This window comes from Toxorhynchites rutilus, chromosome 2 (genome assembly GCF_029784135.1).
Source record: "Toxorhynchites rutilus septentrionalis strain SRP chromosome 2, ASM2978413v1, whole genome shotgun sequence".
NCBI lineage: Eukaryota > Metazoa > Arthropoda > Insecta > Diptera > Culicidae > Toxorhynchites > Toxorhynchites rutilus.
The window spans coordinates 7,677,569-7,700,332 of NC_073745.1; the positions used below are offsets into that span (position 1 = coordinate 7,677,569).

At 40.6% G+C, this 22,764-nt stretch overlaps 2 protein-coding genes across 6 annotated transcripts in view; both read left to right on the forward strand.

Annotated features, from left to right (window-relative positions):
• The window catches only part of LOC129767321 (probable serine/threonine-protein kinase DDB_G0282963), a 118,687-nt gene that overhangs the window by 20,921 nt on the left and 75,002 nt on the right, over window positions 1-22,764 (forward strand). The gene's annotated exons all lie outside the window — the stretch shown is intronic.
• LOC129764491 (uncharacterized) lies at window positions 15,743-16,603 on the forward strand. The gene has a single exon (XM_055763606.1). It carries the CDS (start codon window positions 15,743-15,745, stop codon window positions 16,601-16,603), a length of 861 nt encoding a protein of 286 aa, XP_055619581.1.

Sequence of the window (22,764 nt, forward strand, 5' to 3'; positions counted from 1 at the left end):
TCAGAACCCCATCAATATGGATATCAAATGAAAGGGCTTGACTAGTAGAACACAGTTATTTATGAAAAATTCAAATCCAAAATCGCCGCCAAGATGGCGCCATATATATTTTTTCACAACCCCATCAATATGGGTATCAAATAAAAGGGCTTGACTAGAAGAATACAGTTATTTATGAAAAATGCAAATCTAAAATGGCGGATTACCTATTTTTTCAGAACCCCATCAATATGGGTATCAAATGAAAAGACTTGACTAGTATTATATTCATTTATTTGCCAACAGATACAATAGTTATCCCAATGACATGAAAATTACGACACTACACATATTAATCAAAAACTCTACGGAAACAACTCTTATTTCTACAACGTGAAACATTAATATTTTTTTCCGTCCCATCAATATGGGTATCAAATGAAAGGGCTTGACTAGTAGAATACAGTTATTTATTAAAAATGCAAATCTAAGATGGCGGATATCATATTTTTTCAGAACCCCATCAATATGGGTATCTAATGAGAGAGGTTGACTAATAGAATACAGTTATTTATAAAAAATTCAAATCCAAAATGGTCACCACCACTAAATGGCGCCATATATTTTTTTTCACAACCCCATCAATATGGATATCAAATAAAAGGGCTTGATTAGTAGAACACTGTTATTTATGAAAAATGCCCAAAAATGTATCAAAAGAAAGCTCTCGACTAGTAGAACATAGCAGATAATGAAAAATCCTATTTCAAGATGGCCGCAGTCCTCAAACAACTAATTTCTTTTTGAATGGTTTCATTCAGCTTGACCTGTTTCTATGTATGTTTGAATGTTTGTTGGGTTGTCCCACATTAATAGAAAATTGAATGATTGATCTGAAATTTGAAACATACATTTAATTCTACTGTCATTATAAAACTGCGTATTCCATGATCTTGAAAAATTCAATTTGGCCGCTGCAAAAAAAATGGCTGAATGGAGAATACACTACACTATGAACAACATAAATTGGAAAAGGTCGCCGCCGACTGTTGGTATCAAATGAAATGATTTGACTAATAGAATACAGTACAGGTCGTACTAGATTATATACAGACTCGATTATATACATTTTTGGACTCGATTATATTCAGTTTGGGGATTTTTTTTTTTATATTTCAAATATGGCTTATTTCATGAATAAATGTAACCTTTCAACGTTAAAGTGAAGTTTAAGTGGTTATTACATGTACAGTGGGATAAAAATATTTTTGAAGATTTTGCTTGAATTTCACTAGGAATTGTTTATATCGATATTGCAGCCAAATTAAGAAAGATAAAGGGTGTGTCACATCAAATTGCATCACGGAAAAAAGGCTGTAGAAATTTAATTTTTAGGAATTATATCTTCAGCTTATAATCAGATAATCAGATAAGAGTGTATAGATCACGTTGGCCATGCTTCACTGTCAATTTTTCGTAAATTTGGAAAAATGTCGAACGAAAAAGAGCGTCGTGAATTAATCCTGCGCACTCATTTCGAGAATCCGGAGTTGTCACATCGGGACATCGGTAAGATGCTGGGAATCGTCCAATCCACGGTCAGCAGAGTACTAAAACGATACTTCGAGAACCTAACCATCGACCGGAAGGTGAAGAACGGCAAAAATGGATGCTCCGTCAGTGAAAAAGATCACAAGCGCGTAGTTAAGCAGTTTAGACGTGATCCGAGAAGTTCGGTCCGGTATGTCGCCAATAAGCTGAATTTGTCAAGTTGATTCGTCCAGCGGACCAAGCAGCGGGAGGGTCTGCGTACATACCAGGTTCAGAAGGCTTCTAACCGCGACGAAAGGCAAAACATGGTGGAGAAGACGCGAGCCCGGAAGCTGTACACCGAAATGCTGACGAAGCCGCATTGCCTGGTAATGGACGACGAAACCTACGTCAAAGCGGACTTTCGTCAGCTGCCGGGCCTGTTGTTCTTCTCCGCAGAGGACAAATTCAGCGTTCCGGAGGAGATTCGCAAGCAGAAACTATCCAAGTTTGCCAAAAAGTATATGGTGTGGCAAGCGATCTGCTCTTGCGGAAAGCGGAGCGCCCCCTTCGTGATGACCGGCACGGTAAACGGGCAGGTTTATCTTAAGGAGTGCCTACAGAAGCGCTTACTACCACTATTGAAGCAGCACGAGGGCCCGACCATCTTCTGGCCGGATCTCGCTTCGTGCCACTATTCAAAGGACGTGTTGGAGTGGTACGAAGCCAACGGGGTCACCATCGTGCCAAAGGAAATGAACCCGCCCAACGCGCCGGAGCTTCGCCCAATAGAGAAATATTGGGCGATTATGAAGCAGGCCTTCCGGAAGAACCCAAAAGTTGTCTAATCGGAGGCGGACTTCAAGAGAAAATGGATTTCTGTTCAAAAAAACTACAACCTGACGTTGTACTGAACCTTATGGACGGGGTAAAGAGGAAGGTGCGAGCATACGGGCTTGGGCTCGAAGTATGAATAAAAAGAAAATGCCAAAAGTTGTTCAATAGTTTTTATTTTACTGTCTAAAATTTTCAAAAGGATCGGTCTTCTGGGCGAATTTCTACAGCGTTTTTTCCGTGATGCAATTTGATGTGACACACCCTTTAGAAGTTGTGCGTCAAAGAACAAATTGTGGAGCGGTTAAAGAACTTCATTTTAATTGATCGAAACAATCTAGTTTAATATAAATTTTTAGGATAAAATTAATAATAACACATTAAAAATTATTAACTTTGAAGTGTTTCACTTCCAAAATGTTACTAAAATTCACTATTTTAGTTGTTCCACTACTATATCCTGTACTACATTTTGTCATCTTTCAAATGAAAGCATCAGAATCGTCTTCCGTAGCGTACTTTTTAATTAAGAACCAAAAGTATAACGAGATGTCTTAATTTAAAAGATTCATGTTGTAATTGATACAAACAGTTAATTGGCAGGCCAACTTCGCCGATTGAAACGGAATTCCAGTTGCCAACCATAGTTTTCTGCCTCATACCTAATTCATTGGGAGGAAGAATTTCACGAATTGGTTACAGCATTCCAAACGCTTGGTATGCGTGGGATCTTTCACACATTTGCGGAGTGAGACATTTCGCCAAAGCGCTCGCATGGGTGGCACACATTCCAACGCCCTGTTGCACCGATTGGATCATCAGGTAGTAGTAGGAAAATTGAAGCAAAAAACAAAAACACACAAATAAAACGACTGTGTGGACGACCCGTTTCCAAGCGCGCCTACGTACTGGCTGGCCAATCGAATAACTCAGTCTCAAAATGCAACCGTAGCACAGTATGAAACGGCCCTTCAGTCTGCCCGTTGTAAATTTTGTTTGTGTGTGTGCGTGCGTGTGAATGGTGGCTTTAAGTATTCGATGGCTCTCGAGTCGAGCGATGACTGTGGAGAATAGGTGCAGCGGCCTTCTTGCGCCGTTTGATCATAAGAGGTGTACGCTACTAGCTGAAGCATGTTGCAATGTGCATGCATCAAAGTAGTTTTCCTGGTTTAGTTGTAATACGGGTTCAGTTTCCGCATTAGAGATTATCACGGAGAATTGGCAGATGATGATGATGATGATGATGATGATGATGATGCGGTACCGCTCAGCTAACCACTTGAAGCCATAAAAAAGGAATAAAAGCCGAATTAAAATGAGAAGCGAGAGGAGAAGGAGAAGGAGGTGAATTAACATAATATATTGCTGCTACGATGAATTTTTAATGACACGTCTACACACAATTGAAGATGCGATGGAAACCGATAGGGGTGTAGCTGAGGGAGAGAGGAAATACATATGTTCTGATGGAAGCAGCAGCAGTGGAAGCGGGTCAATTCGAAGAAAATGCTCGCTGAGGTCGGTCTCATCTTCGTTTGGGAATCAATCATACACACGCGAAGTGCGTTTCCTCCTGTTAACCAACCTTTCTCTCTCACACACATCTACGGGAGGTCGTCGCGGCTCCCACGGCTGGTTGAAGTTGTTTGTGGTGCGAGTGTCGGTAAGGCTTCCTTCCACGTATTTCTTCATCTTGTGCGCTCCTCGTTGTGTGTGATGTTGATTGGGAAAACCTACACAGCCAATCGTGGAACTTGTTTTGAGCTATAGTGGCCATTATTTATTTTATGCGGTTCAGTTGTTTGTGTATATCGTTGCAGGGTGCTATGAACTGTCAAATCACTCAGGATGGGGTTAATGTATGGGCAATTCGTTGTTTTCGTTCGACTCCACTGCCGTGTGGTGTGGTGCAACGGCTGTCAAAATTACCACCACGGCGAAAACCTGAAGAAGGCCTTCAAGTGATTTCCTGTCGATAGAACAAGCGGTTGTTTCTTTAATTTTGCCAAACACTTGGGCTTCATTCTGCCCCAAAACCAAGACCCTTCCGGCCTAGGTTGTGACCTTACGAACAAACGCAATCAGCTGAGTTAATTGCATTTGTCAATGCCCTCAATCGCACCGACGGGGAACCAAGTTTGCGTGACCAAAGCCTATTTGTTGTTCCACTTGCTTCAATTTCGTCAATTTCGCTGGAAAACAAACTCACCGGCGGCGGCCCAGTTAATGACAATGGTACACTTTTTTTCGCAGCCGTTGTTCACACTCCATGTCAATTAGGTGTGGAGTGCTGTTTTCAGTGGCAATAAACGCAAAATCGCAACCGAAAACTGACACACAGCCAGGTGACCGGTACCACGGGAATTGGAATAATTAGAGGTGGCTCAACTCTTCGGCGAAGTCAATCCGACGGAAAGGTTCCAACCTCAAAATAGTATAAGTCAATTTCAAAGTTTGCTGCTGCTGTGTTGCGATCGTGTTAAAATTAAGTGACTAAGCGTTATGCTAATTCGAATAAATAGGGGGACCATTTCGGATCAGTCTAAAGGACAAACAGCCGACGGAATATTTCCCGGCCCCCAGTCAAGCACAGAGCCAAGCGGATTGATCAATGTCTGTGTGCTACGTGTGGTTTCACGGGTACCATTTCGTAGCTCGATTTCGCAGAAGATGCACAATCTGGTAATCAATTAGTGAGCGACGGATACGAATGGTCGGCTCATTTTAGCACCGACAACTGGAAACCGGTGTGGGCAGGTTTGTTATTTTTGGGGTTTGGGTGTGCTACATTTGATTCGGTATTAATTTTCAAATCGAAATAGAAGCTACCATAAATAGATTATTTATGCCACTAAATAAGGAACGAAACAACACGCCGACAGATAAATCTTCGAACGGGTGTAGAAAAAATTATTTTCGCTGTTTTTTTTTTTGCTATTTATTTTTGGCGAGTTCCTTCAGCTTTTGGTGAAATATATTTGTTTCATTATAGACCCTGTGAATAATTCAACGAAATTCAGTGAAACTGTTGATTATGTCGTCTGTTATATTTATTTTTACGATGACTTTCAACTCCATTGACTATTTCGAGCTTCGTTATTTTCTGTACCAAGTTGAAGACAAATACTTCCGTGTTTCACATGAACCGTCTTTTTATGAACGCGTTTTAATTTCGATCTTATTCTGTTGATTAAGAAACATCAATAGTCTCTCCTAATGCTGATATCAATCACATATCAAGAATGGATGAGAACGAGCAAAGCAGAACATTGCATCGCAAGCCTCGCCTCTGTTCAATTCTCCTGCTAGCCGTTATGTATAAGTAATAGTTGCCTCGCAGCGAAGCGACCAGTACACAAGAGTTAACCTTATCAACCAAGTGGGAGAAAATAACAAGAGTAATCAAATCAAGCACCAGCAACAACTTCATCATCAGCAGCAGTAGTCTTCTCCAAGTCTAGATGTAAAAGAACGTCATTCGGGGTAATTTGCACCGCAAAACAGTCACATCGCGAAAGTTGTCCTATTTCGAGCGCTTATTGATCAGTTGTTTCCTGCTAGATTTACGAGACATTTGTATCAAATGGTTTGAAAACTCCAAATTATAATGAAGAAAATTATATACTTTATGAAAATAACTATCGAATGATTGAAAAATGTCAAGACTTATTTAAACGAAAATCCCAAGTTCTGATTGGTCGATTGGCATAAGCAATCTATGCTCTCCTAGTTGCTTATCCAATACGCATATGAGATTGTACAATGAAATATGTGTTTGTTTTGATTTTCAATTGCGCTAAATCCCACGTTTTGATTGGTTTAATTTACGCCCCACATCTTCACCGTATAGAAACCGCTTTCCGCGATTGTGTTACTCTAGATAGCGAGCAATGTATGTTAATGTTGAGAGTTAATTTGATAAAGTTGCCTGCTAGTTGCCCGTGGCCGAGTATCGAATCGGTTTCGTGAGCTGTTTTTGACGTAGGACTACGTCTAACCGGAATATATAGAGGGTGAAATGGAAATCTAGGCACTGAACAAGTAGGAAAAAATGCAAGATTTGGAACGCTTATAACTCGAGCATTTCTCAATAGATCGCAAAGGTTTTTGCATTAATTGATAGGAAATATATCTACGCATCTATCATAACGAATAACATTTCACTTTTCTTGAGATAAATAATTGAATAATTGTGAAATATCAAGCATTGTCAAAATGCACTATGTTGCCATTTTTGATTGGTCCATTTTGTGCTCCTCAAATCGTACCGACCAAAACGGGCAACCAGAGCAGCAGCGAAATAGACTGAAGCACGATTGGAAAGGAAAAAGAAAAAAATGAACGAAACATTGGTCGCAGTCTCACACATGCGTAATTCTCGAGCCAGCCAGTCAGCTTAAAAATCCCCGCTCTGCTGCCGTAACGATCATTCTCATTCAAACCGTACACCACATCGGTTCGCATCACAACACATCAACAAACCAACCCAAGCAGCCATGTCTGGACATGGTAAAGGAGGAAAAGTGGAGGGAAAGGCAAAATCCCGCTCGAACCGTGTTGATCTGGAGTTCCCCGCAAGGGTAGCTAAGCCGAGCGCGTTAGTACCAGGGCACCAGTCCACCTAGCCGGCGTTATATAGTTTCGGCCGCCGAAGTGATCGAGTTAACTGGCAAAGCTGCTCGCGACGATAAGAAAACCCTCATTCGGAACAGAACACATCAAGACGACAACAGGCAGTTGCAGCGTGTGGCGAGTGGCAAACGCAATCGCAAAACGGCATCAGGTAGCAGAAGAAAAAAGTTTGTTCTTTATACAAACTGCTTTGGTGGCAAATCCAGAACAAGGCGGCATCGAGGGCGTTCGAAATGGTTTTTTTCAAAACCATGAGTACAAAGTTTTCTAAATTGGAACCATTCCATAAAACAAAGCGCTTTTCAGGGCCATTAAACCTTCCAAAAAAGAGTTTAGAAAATACAGTTCATTGCTTTCTAAAACATTATCCAAAATAATAATAAAACACAAATTGATTTTTTCATAATTTGTTTGCCAGGATCTGATGAGTATGTGAATTTGGCAGTTGTTCTGAGCTTAATGATAGTTGGGGACTTTCCTGATTATTCAATTTTCACCAATTCTTAAATTGTTTCCAGATTGAAAGTACAGTAATTTAAATAGTAAAATTTGTTTCACATTTAGCTAATTGGACGGACATGTAATGCGACTTATTTAGTTGGACATTTTTGTAAACATAGAGATCCAAATTATGAACCCACATTGAAAGTCGACACTGTACCACTGTCATCGCAAATGTTCAATTACAGGTTAAAATCGCCTCCAATGCAACACTGAGTGGCGCTTCGGCACGTCGCATTGAATGTAATTTACTGTACAAGATGTCACAAAGCTGGATGGGAAGAAATTTTCCAACTGTGAAAGCTGTGGCGAGTGGCAACAAATCGCTAAACAGGAAGGTATAGCCGAACAAGATGGGGATATCGAGTGATAACAAAACAATAAACTCTTTAGATTGAAGATAATTTTGTGATCTTGAAAAGGACCCTTTTTAGTCTTCATGTGAATCCAACGAGCGAACAAATCGTAATTAATGTATTTTTTTGCCATCGCTCCCTTTTAACGCTCATTCGTTCGTCTCGTTGGACTCGCCCCTCTGGCTGAGTCGGCCGATTTGTCTCTATCCTGTGAGTGTGTACCGCTAGAGTATAAAACACGCGGACCCCAAAAAAATATCTTATTTTCTTTCAAACCGTAAACCCGTGTGGTTGTACGGCATCGGCATCGTGGACGTAACAAAGGAGGACAAGTTAAGGAAAAGGCAAAGTCTCACTCGAACCGTGCAGGTCTCCAGTTCCCTGTTGGTCGCATTCACTGATTGCTCCGCAAGGGTAACTAGGCCGAACGGATTGGTGCCGGAGCACCAGTATACCTAACAGCGATTATAGAGTTTCGGCCGTCGGAGTGCTCGAGTTGGCTTGCAAAGCTGCTCACGACAATCAGAAAACCCGCATCAAGAACAGAGCAGCTTCGGTACGGCGCTCATCAAGGCAACAATTAGTTTCAGTAAGTGTTTCTCCGGCACGTCGCATTAAATGTAATTTACTGAACAACATGTCACAAGCTGGATGGGAAGAAATTTTCCAACTGTGAAAGCTGTGGCGAGTGGCAAACGCAATAGCTAAACAGGAAGGTTTAACCGAACAAGATGGGAATATCGAGTGATAACAAAAACACAACACCAAAGGTTCTTTTCAGTTTCAGGTTCCATCAACATATTCATAAAGAGTAAACTGTAAACTAATCCATTTTTCAGGTAGATAGGTAGGTATTCACGTAGGAGAAGAAAATAAAACAATATATTTAAAATATATATTTAACAAAAGCTGTCCCCTTTGTATAGTTCTACGTCACTCCGGTTATGTCCCCGACATTACCCACCCGTCTTTTTTTTAACATTACCACTGCGAAGCCTGCTGTTTAATCGCTCACTCGTAATTCAGTAATTCAGGAATTGCGGTAAACCTTACTTTAAAGCTGATTTTTTTTCGTGAATTTCACAAAAAAAAATATAGCTATCTAACCACGAATCGATAATGTAAGTCTCTTTGAATAATAAAAAAATTTGGTGAGCCAAAAAAATCGCAAAATCAATGTATCCGGCATCTTTCAAAAAATAAGAAAGGGAAAGATGGGCACTAACTGAAACTTGTATTTTGAAATTTTTCATGCCTAAAATAGCTTCTGGTATCCGGAATGACAGATTCGGATTACGTTTCAAAAACCACTAAGTCAGATTTTTCCAGTCATCTGAGTTCATTGAAAGAATGCTTCAGTCCGCTTTTTTGCCTGTTCGAAATCCAATTTTCTGACTTCCGTCATGGACTTCCTATAGAATCCCTTCTCTGGTTCGAAGAGATGTCGCACAAGCTCTTGTTCCTACTGCTGACTAGAAACTGTCGGAAGTGGTACGAGCTGTGATGAAAGATTGGATTGTTTGGTATCATAGATACTTTATTATGTTTTTTATTATGAGGCTAGTTTTTAGCATATCTCATTCCATTTCGGTATCTTTTATCGTAATATCTTATCACCATTCTTGCTGTTGCTGTGTTGCGATCGTGTTAAAATTAAGTGACTACGCGTTATGCTAATTCGAATACATAGGGGCCATTTCGGATCAGTCTCAGAGCTAAAGGACAAACATCTTGCGATGATGGCAGAAATCTACGTCTACGTCAACTATGTGATCTTGCGGCGGACACGATCTTCTGTAACTTTTTAGCTTCAGAGTGCATTCTCAGGAATATGCATAAAACAAGCATAGCACAAAAGCAAAGCAGCTGAGATAATTTTGAATTGCATTTGCGGAAAATACATTTATTCTTCAGACAGCGAGCAGAGCGAGGGAGAGTTTCGAATGAAAGAAGTCGAACTGCATTGCAATTCTGATCTTTCTTCTTTGATTTTGGTCTGGAATTCGAGGCGAACACTCGATGGAAAGATACTTTGGCTTTCATACCGTTAAGTGGAGAGTGTTTGTGTATGATTGAATCACACGTAATCATTTTTTATTTTATGCGTTATCAACAGTGGTAGTTGGGGCTCTTCGTAGCCACATTAGTTGCGCGTTCGCTTGCTAAGCGATCGATCGTGTGTTCAAAAATTAGCGCCCTCAATTGACCTTGTGTTGTTATGGAATAACTGCGTCCACGCAATAATCATGAGCGATGGAGATCGATTCACGGTCGGAGTCCTGGCCTGTTTCCATCTATATGCAAACTTTGCTTGCAACAAGAAAACATCGGGCTGTTGTGCTATTAATATCACAACAGTAATCATATCAACTGTCTCCGCTGTCCGATCTTCTGAACAATGGAAGAACAGAAGGAATACTCATGTGGCCAAATGGCAACCGTGTAATTTTAAATTTATATAAATCATAGACATATAACGCGGTTAACCCTTTCTCTACGGCAGTTTGCTCCGTCGAAGTGCTACCACTGAACGTAGCTTTGCGCCGAAAAATATGCACATTGCGTGATCGATGTGCAGTATCACTCTCGTAGCGAAAGGGCTGAATTCGGCGCTGCTATAGTTAAAATGCTGAATAAATAAATAAATGGGATAAAAAATGGTGGTAGCTTTAATGATGAGTAATTTCAAAAAGCTCGATAAAATTCAATATAATATTCTGTATAATAATTACCGAATTCATTTTTATTGAATTTTTTTTTCCGGGATGGAATTCGTGTGAATTCAAGAGTGTTTTCGAGCTTATTGGTCCGATCGACCTTTTTTTTTGCGAATTTGTGCATTATATCCGGGCTGAAAGGACGTCGATGTGTAGCGCATTTTAAACCGAATGTGAAGAAGGTTTTTTCCAGTGGTGCGAGCTTTATTCTTCGGTTGGAATTGAAGGTGCAAATTTGTTCCGTTGTGATTACTATCGCCTTCGCCGCCGCTACCACACAAATGATTCGGTTCGAATTTTCTGTTCTGTTGTTGCGTTATAAGCGTTGGAGATGTAATTTTGCCGAGAGATACTGTAAAAAATATTTGATACTGTCAAACATTTGCATTGAGAGTGGATACTTGACTTTTTATAATGTTTGCTCTTACCGACAATAATTTAGTAGTCCTACGTTAACAATGCAGTGAAGTGTTGGACACCAATGTTCAGATTATTTCAACACTAGATTGCCCAAGCAAGTTTATACTTTTATTAATAAGTTGTACAAAAAGTCACAACTTTTTAAGTAATTGTGTCGTAATGTGTCATAATGATTTTTCTAACTTAAATTGAAAACAGTCAAAATGACTTGCTTGGCCAGTCTAGTGCTAAGCGGGTAAGCAACTAAAATGTAGCCACACAACAAGGAAGAAAGGGTGCGTCAGTTGGATGCTCCATCCATCAATAATTTTTCACTCTTTGTCTCACTCCCACTAAATGTTGTCTTTCTTACTTCACCAGTACGATTATTATATACACTCACAGTTAGCTTCTATGAATGAATTTACTCTTTGTGGTACATTTCTAATATCCGTACAATGTTATTTACCTACCGAAATATAACCACCGGTAAATCAAATTAAATTTTTTCTCAATGAATAATTGAACACTTACACTACGGTGGCAATGGATGTATGGGAAAAAAATCATCATCGAATTTCAAAAACCAACCATGTAAACTTTGTTTATTGACCCAAAAAAATGATCTGTGCAAAGTTTCAGTTCAATCGGACATGATTTAGGGATGCCTCAAAGCGTTCAAAGTTTTGATTTTTTGATCCTCGGAAATCTTCCAAGGGGTGAGTAAAGGAAATTTGGAAAATCGAATTTTTTTTCGATGCCAAATGATTTATAAATGTATGAAACGTCGAGTTCTGGTGTCATCTCGAAAAAAAATTTGGCCGAAAATCGACCTTTTGGGACTTAGCCTGAGAGGCAATGAAGGTTTGGAAAAAAATAATTACTTTATTAAAAATAAAGAATCGACCATATACATTTTGTTATTGGTCCAAAAAATGACCTGTGCAAAATTTCAGCTCATTCGAACATGATTTAGGGGTGCCTCAAAGCACTCAAAGTTTTAATTAATAATTTGTCCCAAAAGGTCGATTTTCGGCCAAATTTTTTTTTCGAGATGACACCAGATCTCGACGTTTCATGCATTTTCAAGCTGTTTGGCATCGAAAAAAAATTCGATTTTCCTAATTTCCTTTACTTCCCCCTTGGAAGATTTTCGTGGATCAAAAATCAAAACTTTGGGTGCTTTGAGGCACCCCTAAATCATGTCCGATTAAGCTGAAACTTTGCACGGATCATTTTTTTGGGTCAATAAACAAAATGTACATGGTCGGTTTTTGAAATTTGACATGACCATTTTCGCTGCCACCCTCACTTACACTTACAACGCAGAGAATACATGGACAACCTGAGAAGGCAGCCGAGAAAATTCCTCTACAGTGAAGTCTACCGACGATATATATTTGTTATTGATTTCTGTTTTCTGATTTCTGATTTCTGACTTCTGATTTCTGATTTTTGATTTCTGATTTCTGATTTCTGATTTCTGATTTCTAATCTCTGATTCTTTATTGGTGATTTCTGATTTCTGATTTGAGATTAAATACAACTCTTCCGGCTTAAACCTACTGGAATGAAGTGGGAATATCATCAATATTAAAATCTGAAATATATATGGTATATGAAACCAAGTGTGAATCAACTGCAAGAAAGACGGCCGTGATAGCACTCGCGAGGAATATTAACTGCAAACAAACTGCGACCTATGGCCAGCTAGTGTATTGTTCTTGCGAGGTCAAGAATGAATCATTGATTAACCATCTTCAGCTGTTTCTATAAAATCATAAAAACTATCGCTTCTTTTCGTGGTCCCCAAAACTTTTTACTTCAAAGTTATTCATAAAAATTTGATGCATTCTAAAATAATATCTGAATAAACAAATCAATTGAATGAAAATAATTTCGTTAACAATGTGGCCCTTTTATTGGGCATGAGCCTCTTTGAATTAAAATAAACAGGAAAATTTTGAAAATTCAATGAGGCTCAGCGTTGAGGGTGAGAGGTTCAAGATCGGATTATGACCGAAGAACAAAATATTATATTTCAAGAGCCATCCTTCTTTAACATAAGAGCAAGAACTAATCGCGAAAATAGATTTTCAACTTTTAACGAATTTTGCACGTTATTTTCACATAGGAAGTTGCGGACACAGATACAAATACGTGTGATTCACACTAAAATTCCTAGAAATTGAGATACATTTGGATACACCATTTTTTTACGCGTAAAAAAGCCGCGTGAAATAAAACTGGGTGTATTATATTAGCCTAGGTAGAAACAGAGAGCGTAAATCCGAAGCTATAAATTCGTGGACTCCAAAAAGTTAAATTCCCCGCAATAAATCAAATTTCGATCCGTTAAATTTAACTTCCTCTTCCAACCGAAGCTCTTACGTAATTCTTCCTTCTACTGTTATCAATCCGTAATTTTTTTTTGCGCCAGATAAAACGTTACATTGCGTTGGAATGAGCATCATCACATCCGCGTGAGTTTATTTATAACAAAGCCCACTTTCATTCGACTTCCCTCTCCTGATCGCCCGAAACATTGAGGAAACCCCGTAATTACTATCGGCAGCTCCGGCCGACGAATGCGAAAACCGGTGCGCTTTAATTGCTTCCTGCATATTAAACATTGCCATACAACTAACCTCCCAGAGACCTCCCCCCAAGTTTGCAGCGCCAGACTTCACCTATTTTTAGTTTCAACTTTGTAATTACTCAATTTCACCATTTCTCCCCGTATTGGCAACAACATGTTTTTGCAGAGAGCTGCAGATGTGGAGGAAATAAAAACTTCCACGAGCAAATATTGAAGCCCACGCTTCTTTGTGAATATCAATTCTTGGTAAACCGATTCCAGTTAAACACTCACAACTTGTCTTGATTTGTCTGAAATCGTTTGTCGAGGGAAACGTCGGCGCAGTGGGGGAGAAGAGAGTCTATAGTTTTGTTTGCACTTCTGCCTTTGTATGCCACCCAAAGGCAGCCGCTGGAGTTGGACTGCAGACGAGCTGCTTTTTTCCACTCCATAGGACTCCACACCATTGAAACTGATTGAATATGCAAGCTGGAATTCGTTGCAGCTCCTCTAGCTACATTGCACCGTGATACATGACCAGGTAATAACTATCGCAGAAGTAGTAATTAATTTTTCATTTTATAAATGCTATCCAAACAAAAACAAATTCAGGAGAAATAATTCTACTGAGAGAGCTCATGGTTTGTTTTCCCAGGAAATAAATCCAATTCCGCGCGCACAGTTCGTTCGCTGGAAGTGCCGAGTCCTGTGTGTTTGCTGTTGCCATGCATAAATGTGTTTGTGTGTAGGATTTGTTCCAGCAAAACGAACAAAATTCTCCTCCGCCCCGAATGAAGATTTCCAACGAATTGGTATTACGTGTTCAAAACGAGGCTTTTACGGGGAACCAGCCGAGCCGACCAACGGAACACTCCCGCACGATGCAATCAGGGCAGCAGCTCGGTTTCAGGTAAAAACGGTTTAAAATTTAGCGATCATTTATGGCAGGGGTTAAACGGGAACCGTTTTTTTTTTCAACCATGTTCATTACACGTGAACCTATTTCCTCCGAATGCTGGTGGTGGCAGCTTTCGAAGAACCGATTGCACATTCCCCGATACTGCTTTCCTCTTCGTTTGATCGCCCAAGTGGCGAAACCCCCTTCCGAAAATGAAGAAATCACACATGCGATTATGTTTCACCGTTTTAGGAATCGAAATGTATTTTTGCACGAAGTCCATTAAATTTTTATTGGTAATCGGCAAACAAAATAGCGAACGGAGAAAAGAGACGATGGATCATCGCTGGCCTGGTTCAATATACATATTCGGAGGGGGTATGGGAGTGAGTGGGGGCAGAAATTATTCGTCATCCCAGGAGTGTTCCAGGAATTCCCAGCGACACGGAGGCGTTTCAAGTTGATTATCAAACGATGGAATACGCGTAAATATTTAATTGGCTGCTCATTTACAAATAATGCTGGTGACATCATAAATCTTTCCCTCATGTGGGCGCTTTTGGTCCACATGGCGAGCGTGCGTCATTATTTATACGCTTGTTTGTTTTTCGGTGAGTGCATGCGTGCCCGGAGTTGGAAGTTATAATATTTCGGTTTGAAGAAAGTCAAAGCAAGACATGAATCTACAACTGAATTCACTGCCGTTAAAAATGAAATGGTCAATATTCCAATTTATCTACGTCTGGATTGACCATTTTGCCTACAAACGATCCAAAAATCATGGCAACAAAATTATATATTAACTATACCTGGTACAATCAAGTAGATATTAAAATTAATTCTAGAATTGCGCGATTTAGCATAAAAAGTTAACAGTTAACCATTTTTAAAAATACTTTAAAAGTATCGTTGTTTTCTCTCAGATTAATTTTGGGGAACTTTGGGGACTTGGGAACACTGCCTTATGTGTACAAGTTAAATTTTCCTGTCGTGATTATCACCGTCGATTATTGTGTTTTTTTACGTCCTTTAATCTTGTTTTCGAGTTATCACTGTCTGTCAGTACTTCATCGTTGATTCTGCTCGTTTGTATATTGATTATTTTTACCGTTGTGATAAAATTTTACGTCGCGAGTTTGTGCATTCGTTGGTGTCTAAAAACAACAAAGTCGTACTATTCTCCACGTCGATTTTTTCTTTTGAAGCGACATCTGCTGGAATAAAACAGAAACCATAAAAAGCTCGTTCGATTGCACGCTCCCCTTGCATCCAACTGATTTGCACGCGTACTATATAGCCTACCTAAAGGCGCGTCATCATGGTTAAAAACTGCGCTAAGTGCTCTAATGCAATCACGGGCATCGATTTCGTTATCTGCCGCGGCTACTGTGGTGCAGTTTTTCACATGAATGCCTGTTCTGGTGTAACTCGTGCGCTGCAGTCATACTTCGCATCCAACAGAAACAACCTTTTTTGGATGTGTGACCAATGCGCTGAGCTTTTCGAAAATTCGCATTTTCGTGCTATCACGCGCCAGGCAGACGAACAATCTCCTCTATGCACGCTCACGACTGCGATTACTGAGTTGCGCTGCGAAATAAAACATCTGCACTCTAAGCCCGTTGCTGAGTTCTCACCCGCTACAAGCATAGGCTGGCCAGCACTTGAACAGCGCAGAGCTTTGAAACGTCCCCGCGAGACCGATTACACTACGCGAGCTCCCGAGAATTGCCAAATAGGAAGCAAAAAGCCGATGGAAAATGTTGTTTCAGTGCCTATTTGTAACAATAATGCTGATCGGAAAATCTGGTTATATTTATCCAAAATTCGTCCCGACGTCTCTGTGGAAGCGGTATCGGCTATGGTCAAAGCCAATCTCGGGATTGAAGATAATATTTCCGTGGCGAAGCTCATCCCGAAGGGTAGAGAGTTAGAATCTCTTACTTTCCTATCCTTTAAAATTGGCCTCGACCATTCGACCAGAGAAAAAGCACTGGATCCATCAACATGGCCCGAAGGTTTGCTGTTTCGGGAGTTCGAAGATTACGGCTCCCAAAAATTTCCATTTCCACCGAAGCACAAGAAGCCAACAACACTGTTGCTGCCACCAGAAACTACACAACCTCCGATCACGCCTATAACGAGTTTGATTCCTCCAGCCCGGGACGCAACAATATAAGCCATTTGGAAGGCCCTTATCCCTCCATCACAGTCGTGTCCTTCCCGTCAACGGTCAACAGTCGTCCCGGACCTGTGTTTTGGCATGGAAAAGGGGTCTTCCAGCCCTTTAGTGCAGGCGAGTACAATTCCTTATACTTCAATTTCGTACCTGATACTCGTTACGATTCCAGTCACATCTGGTTACCAAGTATGACAACGTCGCATAATTACCATTCATCCGGTCGCCCATGGCTACTCCCAACGGAATGCACACAAAACAGCATGATGGAAGCTCCCAAGTCGCCCGACACAGTCGAGTGCCGGTGTCGTCTCTCCGCCGACTGTTCCTGCCATCCAAGACATTCCGTTCCTGTGTCTGGAGCTGGCGAGGGAGTCTTCCAACTTGCTACCTCAGGCAAGTACGTCTGTAATTTCGCTTCTTCGCTTCCTGAAATTGGTCCCATTAACAGTGACACGAACCCTGAAGCATCCGTCGATTCTGCTGCTTGTCGGTCACCAATCATCGAAACAGAACATCTTTCATCACCGTCTCCGCTGATTGTTTCTGGGGAATTAACGGTTTATTACCAGAATGTTCGGGGAATGCGGACAAAAATTGACGACGTTTTCTTGGCCATCTCATCCTGCCATTATGATGTAATTGTGCTGACGGAAACTTGGCTCGACGATAAAATTTTTTCATCACAAGTTTTTGGAGATTCGTACACAGTTCTTAGAACAGATCGCAGCAAAGTCAACAGTCGTAAATCAACTGGCGGTGGAGTGTTGATTGCTATTTCAAGTAACCTCAACGGATACATCGATCCCACATCTGTAAATGTTACACTCGAACAGGTTTGGGTCAAGGTGAAGCTGCAATATTGCTCAATGAGTATCGGTGTTATTTATCTACCACCTGACCGCAAAAATGATTTAGCAAGCGTTAGTGATCATATTGAGTCAATTGCAGCGGTCTATTCCCGCCTTGGGGATAATGATCTTGCCATTTTGCTTGGTGACTACAATCAGTCGGGACTTGTCTGGAACACTCCAAGAAACGATCGTCCTTCCGTTGATGCCTTGCAATCTAGCATTTCTGTCGCTTGTGCTTCGTTACTAGACGGTTTCAGTTTGCACGGTTTATCTCAAATCAATCATATTACCAATCAGAATGCACGAATTTTGGATTTTGCCCTGGTAAATGAAGCTACGCTCTCACGATGCCTTCTCGAAGAAGCAGCCGAACCGCTCTCCGTTCTTGACTTCAACCATCCTGCTTTGGAGTTGACAGTTAGTCTATCACAGTCCATCGTACTTGAAAACATTCCGGATGAACCTGGACTTGACTTTCATCGAATCAATACTGAAGGCTTACTAGAAGCCCTTCGCCAAACTGATTGGCATTTCTTAGAATCCGCTGACGATATAAACGTTGCAGTCGATTGCTTTACAAGCTTGCTTAAAAGTCATTTGGTTGATTTCATCCCACTGCGCAGACCGTCTCCTAAGCCACCCTGGGGAAATGCACACCTAAGACATCTAAAATGTCTAAGATCGAAGGCGCTTCGAGTTTATTGCCGATACCGGTGCTTATATACCAAGCAACATTTCGCGCGGGCTAGTGACAGTTACCGAATATATAACCGCTATTTATACAAACGCTACAGCATACGGACTCAAGAAGATTTACGTAGACACCCTGCACATTTTTGGAAATTCGTGAAGTCAAAACGGAAGGATAACAATGGGTTGCCCGCGGAAATGTTTCTGGGCAACGAGGTTGTTCATTCAACTGCAGAAAAATGTAGATTGTTTGCAACTCACTTCAAAAGCGCATTCAACGACACGATTTCGTCAAGAATCTTGGACGCTTGTAGAGATACTCCAAGAGACGTGTGCCATCTGGGAAACCTCGACATCACACCGAATCAAGTGAAATTCGCCATAAACAAATTGAGATGTTCAATATCCAGTCCTGATGGAATACCCACCTACATCCTTAAAAAATGTTGTGACGAGTTGGTTTCTCCACTCACGTCCATCTTTAATCTGTCATTAAGGCAACGCTGTTTTCCCACAAGCTGGAAGACGTCTATCATGTTTCCTGTGTTTAAAAAAGGGAATCGGCAGAATGTTGAGAACTACAGAGGAATAACTTCGCTTTGCGCCTGTTCCAAGGTTTTCGAAATTCTTATGAACGACCTACTTTTCGACTCTTGCAAGAATTACATTGCCATGGATCAGCACGGGTTTTATCCGAAAAGGTCAACTACCACGAACCTAGTTCAGTTCGCCTCTTTTTGTATAAAAAACATTGATGCTGGTGCCCAAGTCGACACCGTCTACACAGACTTGAAATCTGCCTTCGATAGAGTTGATCATGGAATACTGTTGGAACGATTAGGGAGAATCGGTATCTCCGCGGATATTATCAGCTGGTTCAAATCATACCTCTTAAATCGTAGGCTCACTGTTAGCATTGGGTCGGTAACTTCGGAACATTTCTCGAATTTATCTGGCGTGCCACAAGGGAGCAATCTGGGCCCCTTGCTATTTTCAATATTTATTAATGAGCTATCTGTCATACTACCACCCGGCTATCGACTGCTTTACGCTGACGACGTCAAAATCTACATGGTCATGAGGAGTATTGAGGACTGTTACGCTTTACAACGGCTGCTGAATCGTTTCACTGAATGGTGTACACGGAACATGCTTACGCTAAGCATTCATAAATGCAACGTTATCACGTTCCACCGCAAGCTCAATCCGACAGAGTACGATTACGCAATTGACGGACAGTCTCTCGATCGTGTATATCAAGTTCATGATCTCGGGATCATCCTAGACTCAGCATTCACCTTCCGATCACACTACAACGACATTATTTCTAGAGCTAACCGCCAGCTGGGATTCATGTTTAAAATATCCCAAGAGTTTAACGACCCACTTTGCCTCCGGTCTCTATACTGCACTCTGGTGCGATCGATTCTGGAATTTAACTCTGTAGTTTGGTGCCCATACCAGTCAACATGGACCGCAAGAGTCGAAGCAATACAGAGGAAATTCGTTAGATATGCCCTCCGACGTCTTCCGTGGCGAGATGCATTGAACCTTCCCCGATACGAAGATCGATGCAGATTGCTGGGACTGCAGACATTGGAACAGAGAAGGAGTATTGACCAAGCTGTGTTTGTTGCAAAAATTTTCAACGGAGAAGCTGACGCACCGGAATTATTAGGACAGCTTAACATCTACGCTCCTGAACGACTGCTTCGCCAACGAAACTTTCTGCTTCTTGAGCCCCGAAATACTTTGTATGGCCTCCATGACCCTGTGCGATTCATGTCGGCAAGTTTCAATGAAGTTTTCGCTCACTTTGATTTTGGCTCTACTGCGTCCGCATTCAAACACAGACTCACAGAACTGAATAGGATGAACCACTGACAACGACATTAACTATGGACAAGGGCCCAGTTCCCAATTAGTTTTTTGTTATTTTTTTTTATGATTTGACCACAGTTGACGCCTATTATTATTTACTTTTTTATATTTGTTGTGTTCAAAATGTGCTACTTTTTTTTTTATACTTATATATGTTTTGCATGTGAATGAAAAGATATGGGGTTTTGGCCTCCTCTATTTGGTTTTTCCCCATCTTAGTTCATTAAGACTACAAAAAGTCAGATGAATAAATAATAAATAATAATAAAGGTTAATAATTTAGTATATTCCAATCACAGTCCTACGTCAAGCTCCCACCTATGTCTCTAGACACAGGTCTTCCTACTTTTAAGGCTCTTCAGTTAGCTATCCGGGAAATCTGGTACAATCATGGTAATTGTAAATTTTCGAAATTAATTCTCGGATCGCGCGATTTAGTTAACATTTTACGGTTTTTGAAGATAACTGAAGAGTATCCTTATTTTTACATTGGTTAATTTTATTCAGTATATTCCAATTCGGATGAATGACGTCCGATTTCGCTCCTTCGAAGAAGTTCACGTTGAATTTTTTTATTCAATTCAATGCTTATTCATGAGAAATCCTACAACTCTCTTCATTAGTTTCTGAATAACTTTTATCGTAGCTTTCTGTACCGTTTTACGCCACATTTTTTTATTGAAACTATAAATGAAAGTAGCTTCTCTTCCACCCTTTTGATATTCCTATTGCTAAGTACCTAGTGCTTTTAGATTGGTCGCAGATCACCGCAATTTGGCGGATTTGACTTTGTCACTTCTGAGCAGGTTTATATTGGTGGCAATAACCAGAACAATGGTAGAAAGTTATCGGTGGATGTGTTCTGGAGGTTGATCTTGTAATTCCATCGTTGATCGTGCACGTTGTTGAATACGAAGTACTCTTTGAACCACACGGGTAAATTGATTGTTACATCAACACTTTCTTTTAGAACTTTTCTTTCTTAATGTATCTGCACTATTTTGAAAACCGTAGATTCGGAAAACTTTGGGAACTTTCAGTTCTGTCAAGTCAACGAACTTTTAGTTTTGTCAAGTGAAAATTGATTTTTTTTTGCAAAACTCAATTTTATTATTCAACAAAATTGCCTTCTTGGACGAAAGCTTGGTTTAAGGGATTGAATGTCGGTCGTGATTTCATTCGCGTGATATCTCGGCTTATGTCCAATCACTACAACCTAAACGCGCATCTCTATCGAATTGGGCTCGCAGCAAACAATCTTTGTGATTGTGGCGATGGCTACCACGACATCGAGCATATTGTCTGGTCGTGTATCCGGTTCCATGCTGCTCGCTCTCAGCTCTCTAGAGCACTGAGAGCAAAAGGCAGACAATCGGATATCCCCGTCCGGGATATCTTAGGTAGCCGTGATCCTGATCTTCTGCTTCATCTATACCTGGAACGCCGATGTCAACGTTTAATGATTTTTCCTTCGTTGTGTCCCTGTTTCGTATCCCTCCTATCCGATCTATAAACTTTTACTTAGTCGCGGCAATACATACACACACTCTTTACAGATACACGGGCCAAAGGTTGTGCAGTCCACTGATGATTCAACAAAAGCCAAAGGTTGTACCGCTCATGACAACTCTACACGAGCTGATGATTGCACCGGCTAGTGACCATTCTATCCTGGATTCCTCGAAAAGACGCACCACGCTAGATATGGGGTACAGACTAGGGGGGCGTTGCTGATTAATGGTCAGCTGCATCCCAATAGGAAGTATCCCGTGTCGGGCACAGGTACAGATCATTGAAGACAGCAACATCACAATTACGAAAACACTTGTAATACTAATATTACTAACATAGTTATAAGGCAAACATTGTCGAAATATTGAACTCCCGGCCCCGTCAGGTTGACGCCATATGAGCCTTAATAAAATATATATTTTGGATAAAATAAAAAAAAAATTGCCTTCGAGAACGATACAGCGATTATAGCGATTTTGCAGCTTGATACTATTTTAATAGTAATTCGGTAATCAGTTCATCGTCAGTCTTAAATTTCTTGCTAGCGAGCATTCTTTTCAGGTATGCGAACAGAAAATAGTCGCTGGGGTCAGATCTGGAGAATACGGTGGATGCGGAAGTAATTTTAAGCAATTTGCAATTTTGCCATCGTTTCCATTGATTTGTGATTTTTCAATTTTTTCTCACAATAACAAAAGTTTCTTCACCCTTAATGCTGTAACTCACGAACTAATCGACCGATTGCTGTCAAACTTTGACACGTATCCATTGAAAGATGGTGCTTTGTGATAGTCAAGTAGATTTTAGCAAGAGGCGCCACCTAGACGTCAATCTTATGAACTTTTCAGCCGAACTGTTAGTGTTGACAGGCAGTAAAGTGGATAATTCACGCAGATCGTTGTTTTCGGTTGAATGCTCGTAACTTTGATTTGACTCCTTCCATTAAATACAGCACAGTGGCTTTCACGTTGCTGACCAATTCTTTTTGAAGTCTGACATGTTCCAAGACATTGCACTACCCTTCTTGAATATGTCCTTGATAATTGCTCAGTAACGTTCGATTGGTCGCAGTTTCGGACAATTTGGTGGTTTGATGCTCTTTTCGACGTAGAGGAGGTGGGGGGTAAAATGGACATGTTAAGAAGAACTTCAAATATATCTGTGGAAACTCATGTTTCTCAAAACTTTGATGCAGTTTCTTGCAATTCTGTTTTTCTACCTAAT

What these genes read in the sequence shown, in the direction of transcription:
- LOC129764491 (XM_055763606.1), top strand. Translation starts at nt 15,743, where the DNA reads ATGGTTAAAAACTGCGCTAAGTGCTCTAATGCAATCACGGGCATCGAT.